Source organism: Poecilia latipinna, unplaced genomic scaffold, assembly GCF_001443285.1.
Source record: "Poecilia latipinna isolate Pla-1442-1.1 unplaced genomic scaffold, P_latipinna-1.0 Scaffold2200, whole genome shotgun sequence".
NCBI classification, from domain to species: Eukaryota; Metazoa; Chordata; class Actinopteri; order Cyprinodontiformes; family Poeciliidae; genus Poecilia; species Poecilia latipinna.
In genome coordinates, this window is record NW_015114816.1 from 79,696 (window position 1) to 87,487 (window position 7,792).

The 7,792-nt window shown below is 43.1% G+C and overlaps 1 protein-coding gene across 2 annotated transcripts in view; it reads left to right on the plus strand.

The window, feature by feature from the left end:
• tmem117 (transmembrane protein 117) overlaps positions 1-7,792 on the plus strand; it is a 68,498-nt gene that overhangs the window by 50,086 nt on the left and 10,620 nt on the right. For both annotated transcript variants that reach the window (XM_015017891.1, XM_015017892.1), the window contains exons 4-6: positions 765-864; positions 3,539-3,636; positions 5,543-5,702. In XM_015017891.1, the coding sequence (XP_014873377.1) occupies positions 765-864; positions 3,539-3,636; positions 5,543-5,702 (358 nt within the window). The remainder of the gene's footprint in view (positions 1-764; positions 865-3,538; positions 3,637-5,542; positions 5,703-7,792) is intronic.

A 7,792-nucleotide genomic window follows, 5' to 3' on the forward strand; every position in this document is an offset into this window, starting at 1 on the left:
CTGTTCTCCTTCAGCTTCTAAGACACTAGCTGCCAGAAGATCAAACAGGGCTCGTCCGCCACCCCCAAACCCCCTCCGCGCATCCCTCCTCCTCTTCTCCTCTCCCTGGCAAGTTCCACACAGAAAAGGTGACTGACCCACTTTCCCTCCCTCCTGAGCTATTACCTGGAGAAAATGGAGTGATGTAGCGTGGGATGTGTGCGTCGGGTGGGTGGGTTTTGCGAGACCGAACAAAAAGCGGCTCATCTTCTCCCGCCGCACAGACCTGAAGGAGTAGCCGGGAACTCCGAAGAAAGCGTGTCGTTTCCCAATCGGACGCCACGCCACGGGAGGTTGTTCTCTCTAATGGCGCCGCCAGGCCCCGCTGCGGCGGCGGTGGACGCTAACTTGGCGTTGATCTAAAATAAACCAGACACGAGACAAATACGTCAAACAGATGAATAATTTGCCAAAGGCCGCGGAAGCAAACGAGAGTAGAAATGTAGCATAAATTCCTCCGCATTGAGGTAAATTGCTTACAATCCTGGGGGCTTTGTGCGAGGCAGAGCCAGCACTCATTGTTTTCTTCGGGATTAGGTTTATATTGATTGACCATCACGATCGGCATCATGATACTTGGAGGCAGAGAACAATTTTTCTTGTTCTCATTTTCTGTGACAGTGTTTTTACCTTCTTCTTCATCGTGTTCTCTTCTTCTACGCTCCAAAAAAATACACGGCATTCATTATGTCCTGTCTGAGTCTCGTCGTCTTCTGTGCTCTCAGGCCTCACATGGTGACAGAATATATGGGCATCAGGACCGAGAGCTTTATGAAGATTGCTGCCGTGGGGACGTGGATGGGAGATTTCGTGACGGCCTGGATGGTAAGAATGGAGTTATTAGGGTTTACGGGACTCAAAACCTAAACAATCGTTCCAATTACTTATAGGATTGAATTGGTTAGTGGGGATAACCTGAACGGTTTTTGTGATCTGGAGTGTCCTGATCAACATGTCCACCAGCTCCTCCATGGCTCCAGATTAACTTTTTGCCTGGTTTCACTGGCACTCTTTCTTATTGAGGTGCACCAGCCCAGCATCATTAAGCATCCGTCATTTTCTCGTGCCTTTACGAAGTCATTCCATCTTCAAAAGTAATTTTTTTAATCATTTTTTTGTAATTTGTCAGTGACGGTACCATAAAGAGGGATGCAACAATGTGAAAACCTTGTATTTGTGATTCTGTGGTCCTGACCCCCATTTGAGTACTATTTAATTGAAATATGAACTGTTAGTAGTGCACATAAACAGCTGTGAAGGAGTCAAATTGAATCCAAGCCCAGGTTTTGTTCAGATACGTCATCTTTCCAATTTAAATTTTAACATCAGCGGGTGTCGTGTTTTTTTTTTTTATGATTTGGAGCCTCTTGCTTTTCAATATAAATTAAAACACAACATAGTTCCAGAATCAGACTTTCTCTGAGTTCACTTTGATGAAATGTCCTGCCACAGGTAAGGTGCTCACTACAGTTAGCAACACCACAAACCCTAATTTCAGTAAATCAAACTTTGGCCTTTAAGTTTATGACTCCTCCCAAACAAAAATAATTTCAGTAAATTTGCTGTTCTCTTCGTAATTACCATTCCAAGATTGTATTCGGATATTTTTATTAATGGTCAGACTTGGCGGGTGGGGCTTGGAATGATTACTGCCAATAAACAGAAACTCTGACGGATGTACCCGCTACATCAGAACAGCATCCGCAGTAATTTAGTCCAGGCTGTGACTCCCTGGAGGATCTCAAAGATCTGAGGAGGGGGGCAGCATCAGGGAAAACAATGGAGGGACGGGGGCACATTGCAGGAGGAACACACCTCTGTTCATTATTCAACATGAAAGAGGAGAGGAGCTCCAGCGGGAGTGGGCCTCCTCTGCTGGGAGGAGTGGGGCTCGCAGCCGAGACAACCTGCCAACCTCCCTCACCCGTCGCATTAGCATTCCAAGGTACATACTTCAGAGGGAGAGAGAGTGTCGGAGTAGGAGGGAGGAAACAGGTGAAAGGGGATGAAGGGCGAAACGGAAGAGGAAGGTGATTCACGGATGCACAGCTTTGTGCGACGGATGAAAATTTTATGCAACGACAAAAGTGCTGATGCCTGAAATTATTCACCAAGTGTTTTTTATTTTTTTTTTAACTCAATAAAGCACTCTGAACAAGACCTCTTTGTTTCTACCACAGAGTACGCTCACTCCTAGAGTCAAAGAAGAGCGAGAATCACCTCCCGTTTCCCTGGTTGAAATCCTTTCCTCCAACACGAGCTTTACAATCTGCTGTGAGGCGCTTTATTGAATTGACCTCGACTGCTGCAGCTCTGCAGAAAGAATAATGTTGATTTGTGTATTAAAAGCATCCTGAGACAACGCTCCATCCAATAAAAATATTTTATGATTTAAAGGATTTTCGACCATCTGCTCGTAAACTGATGCCGTCAGCCGTCGTCCATGTAGTAACTCCGGGAAACAATATCTGTCACTGGGAGGTTGTTCAAAGTTATTTGTGACTTTTAATCATAATTTTTCATATCCTAAATTAAATAAATAAATAAAAAAGTTAACTAAAAAGTATATTTTTTAGTCCCAGAACGTAGAAAACAATCAACCCTAGAGGATTAGGACATAGCACACTTTTTTTTAAACTTTTACTTTAAAACAAAAATTACTTCTCTCACTCATTAAATCACTGTTTGTTTGTTTAATTGATTGATAAGCAGGCAACAGTTTACAATTTCACAATAAAACGATTCTTGCCATTCTATTTAAGAATGTTTTAAACTTCATAGTTTTGGCAAAACGTTTAAACGCTATAGCTTTAAGAGTCCAAAATGGAGTTGGTTTGAGCAAAGTAATTTCATGTACAGACAACATGGGGGAGCCACTATGCAATAGAGCTGCTTGACCTGAAACCTGGGCCAACAGTGTTTACTACACAGATGTTTTGCTGCTTTTTTGATTTTGTTGCTGTGTTGTGACTTTTGTTGTCTTCTGTTGTTGCTTTGCATTTTTTTTAGTTGTGTTGCAGCTTTTGCTAAATGGTTTTTTTTTTAGTTGACTTTTGCTGCTGCTTTTTGTTTTTGCTTTGTGCATTTTTTTAGTTGTGTTGCAACTTTTGTTGTTAAATGGATTTTGTTGAGTTGGGACTTTTGTTGTGCCTTCGTGCTGTCATGTTAAGAAACTGGTGAGGTTAAGAAAAACATTTTAAGACCTGCTTTCACTGAATAATGCGGTTAAATATATCATCCAAAAAGCAAACAATGGCTCCAGGTACTTAAAAAAACAAACAAAAAATGGCTGAAGTTGCTTGCCCTTTTTCAGTCTAATCCTCTGGTGGAAATTACTAAAATCGTTCCTCATAGAAAAGTAAGTTGTGGTTTTATAAATAAATTTAAAAAAGCAGGCCTGGATAATATTGGTCTGTAAAAAATGTCTTACAAAGTTGCTAAATGATTTATCACCCTTCTTATCATATTGCCATTTTGAATTTTTGTTCATTCACTTCAGGTGACAGATATGATGCTTCAGGATCAACACTACCCAGATTGGGGCAAAGCTGCAAGAAGGTTCTGGAAACGAGGCAACAATCGAATCGTCCTCTTCTGGTATGCTATGGCACGCTTTTCTTTATCTTTGGTGAAACTAAATGTGTTTGCATGTCGCCTGATGCTTTGCAAAGATGTGTGTGTGTGTGTGTGTGTGTGTGTGTGTGTGCGTGCATGCACGCATGTCTTACGGTCTCAGCAGCCCATCGCAGGGTTGCGTGCAGCGAATATCCGTGTTAATCTGCCCTCATTCAGTGTCAGCACCTTTAATTAGAAGAACAGGGTGAAAATCGATGGACACTGCAAGGTTGCTGGGTGTGCCACAGACCTGTCTTTTACTTAGCCCTACCACAAGCTGTGACCCTGAAATAAACTGTAAACAAATGCAGCAAACCGTGTCCTATACGCCCATTATGGGATGGATTAGTGGGTCCTATTTGTGCTTATAAGTATGCAACCGCCGGGCTGCACAGTCCACAGAGGCGCTAATTCACTCTCCGTGATCGCCGTCAGTCAGATATGACGTCTGAACGTGCTCGCCGTCGGTTCATTCTCGGGTCACAGAGTGATTGAAGGACAAGTGGGGAAACCGAATAACTTTGACACGCACGCTCGGCGCCAAGTATGCAGACGCATCAAAGAGAGTTTGGCCGCCACCGCCAATATTTCCCTCCGTCGAATCGACTCGCTCGCGATTTGAAATCCGAGCAGACAAATTCTTCTGCGGCTTTCCTCGTCTTTATTGACGGGCGGCCCCGGCTCGCGCTGTCGCAATCGATGGCTGGATTTGACGAGGCCGTCGTTTGGGATTCAGAGCTTGAAATGTGATTGATAAATGCTCTGCGGGACGGAGCTCGTCGATACGCTGCGGCGGATAGTCGGCGACGGCTGCCAAAAGGTTGGCCACTCCGAGAGCAAGAGTCCCACTGTGGAATATTAAAACCTCCTCCTAAAACTTATCTCCCCCCGGCCCCACTCTGCTGAAATGGGATACGAGCTGGCAGCCTGTGTCTGCAGGGCAACCAGCCGTCGTGCGGTGTGAAAATGCACACAGCAGCACAATAATGGTCGGGTGACATTGAGGGAAAATATCCAGTGGAGAATAATACAAGGAGAGCTTGTCTCTCTTCACATGAATGAAGATGTTTTTCCAGCGAAACAGCGACTATGGAGCTGACTTATGCAAGAAAACACAGCAATCGCTACGAGCGGTTTTGTGTTAAGCATGTAAATGCATGGAAATTGGTGTGCGGTTGAGTTCGGATTTACATTATTTTGGCATATGCAGACTTTTCTGTTTATTCACACCTTTTTCTAAGGGTGTTTTCACACCTGATGGTGCAGTAGGCTCGGTTTGATTTGGGACCAAAATTGTTCCGTTTTCAATTGGTGCGGTTCGCTTCCTCACTGCACTGTGTCAAAGAAACAAACGAATTGAACAAACCCGTTCACCCCCTTCACCTGTGGTGGCGCTGCAACAAGAACCGCATTAGAGGACGACACGAAAACCTCAGAAAAAGAAATAAGCCCTTCACAAAATGTAAACAAAGATGGAGCAGTGTCAGATATTAGTGGTTGTAGCATATATCTGACGCTATGCTTCAGTCATTAGACATGTTTGTTTTGGTTGTATTTACCCAGAATGCCCTGCGCCACAGTCCGCTTCCTGCTTTTGGAGTGATCTCACCAGAATTCACTTCATTCGAGCCGAGAGGTTTATAGGTGGACAAGAGTTTGCTTTGCAGCTGAGCTCCATCCCGTATTGACACCTCTCCAAATGAAACAGGCTTTCCAGGAAAACAAACTAGAGTCCAATAAAAGCAGACGAAACAAGGCTGGTATGAATGCACCCCAAGACTCTCGTCGTTCCATTCACAGATCTCCCCCTTCTGTCTCTCTTTGCCACACTTTTTTTTTTCCCTTACCCTTCCTCCCTTCACACTAACTTTTCTTCACTTCCCTGCAGGACAGTGCTCGTCTCTTTGACCTCGGTGGTGGTTCTGGTCATCAGCACCGACTGGATCAGCTGGGACAACCTCAACCGCGGCTTCCTGCCCAGCGACGAGGTCTCCAGAGCCTTCCTAGCCTCCTTCATCTTGGTCTTCGACCTTCTCATTGTTATGCAGGTAGAACGCTCCCTTGTGGCCAATTAAAAAAAGTAGAGAGAGGAGAGGGTGGGGTGGGGGGGAACAGGGACGTCTCTTGGCTCAGTCCACTACCCGTCTTGCCAGTTCCCATTTTTCCCTATTCATCAACGGAGCTCTGCGGCACATAGCTCTGGAAAAGAGAAAGTGTTTGATCGCTCTCAGCTGGCATGGTCACAAATCTTTCTTTTTCTCCTCTCCTTCTCTCCTTTCGGTCCTTCCATTCTGATTTCCCCACACCTGATCCAACACGTCTGAGCATAGTTTATGTTCCTAAATGCTCATGAGTCACAATTTTTTTTTTTTTTTGTGCCATTTTATTATTTTCTCCCGTGTTCTCCATTTATGTCACCGTCTCATAAATATGAATGCAGTTTTGACTGGACCTCTAAAAAAAGCCATAAATGCTTTTGTGCTGAAGGCATCTCGCGAGTGAAGCGCTCTTTCATGCCAAACAGACACGGTGCCTCGCTAAAGCAGTTGTACCTTTTCTGAGTTTTTCACTTTTTTTTTTTTTTTCCAATTTTTACCTCCTCAATATGTTGGACTTCAGTGTATTTATTTGACTTTTATGTGAGAGACCATAGCAAAAAAAAGTGAATGACAAATCATACATGTCTTTATTTCCTTCTTCCTCTCTTTTTTGTATTTCTCTCTTTCCCTCTCCTTCTTTCTTTTCAGTCAGTACTTTGCAGTGAAAGCTGCAAGTCATTTGAGTTTTGTCTCTAAATGCTTTGAACTTTAAGAGACCAAACTTTTTCCCCCACTTCTCTTTGCAATTACAGCTCAAACTCAGAGTAAAAGAGGACCTGAACAGCATTTTTTTTTAAAGTCATGCACACAATTCAGAATTGGATTTATGTCTGGGCCATACATTTTAGAGGAATGTATTTTTATGTCTCATTATAACATGGAGGTTTCTGGTTTTAACAAGGTACATCCTCTTTATTTATTCGCTAGCACTGGCTATTAAATGGTACCATAATCCAGGGTGATCTGCAGTGTTATGTCTTCCAGCTGACGTAGCGTTTCTGCATGTGGACCAAAATGTTTAATCTGAACAGATTTTTTTTTGTTGTTTTTTGTCCCCAACATGGTTTTTAGAATTTTTTTTTTTTTTGTTGAGAATGCTGTTTTTATATCTTTCTTTAGCAATTGCTAGAGAAAGACTGTGTACAACTAAGGGTGAATTCACACCAGGTTTTTTTTTTTTAGTTTGCTTTGATCAAACTAAAAGTGGGAAGGAGTGGACACCGGTCCGCCTGAAAACCTAAGTCTCAGTTTGGTTGAAGTGAACTCTGGTGCGTTTCGAATGCAGTGCGAATGCCAAGTGAACTGCTCCAAAGCGGGAAGCAGACTATTGCGCTTAGCATTCTGGGTAAATACGAACAGACAAAACGTGCGTGTCTTGTGCTAGCAGGAGAAATACCTCATGGAAATTTGTCAAAAACAAAGTAGAAATCCTACAGCTGCTGATATCTGACGCTCCTCCGTTTTTGTTTGCATTTTATGAAGAAGGAAGTTGAGCTCAGTGTCGCCTTCGGAGGTTTTCGTGTCATTTCCTTCCGCGTTATCTAGGTTTATCAGCACATAACTTTTATTTAAATTTTTAAACGGTGTCATTTCCCTTCTGATTCATAGCTATGTGCTACTTTGTGTTGGTCTGCCACATTAAATCCCGATAAAATACATTAGAGTTTGTGGTTCCACCATCACCAAATGTGAAACTTTTCAAGAGGTGTGGATTGTTTCTCAAGGCAGTGTATAATCATTACGCGATCCGGTGTACAAATCATAACAGAACATCCAAACTCCTAGGGAAGAGATTTGCTATGGACTCATTAGACACACATGCTGCCTGACTAAAATTTGTTGCTACTTAAGTATATGTCCCTGGTCTGTTTGTTGTGCTAATTACAGAAGGAAGCAGTTTCTTGGGAGAACGTGTCCGAGTGTTACAAATGGAGCGCTCCACAGAAAGCTCGCAAGGTCACCAGTATATTTCCCATGTTAATCTGTAATACAGCTCCTAAAGTGAGTTCCAGGCTGCTTTTATTGAAAAAACTATATAT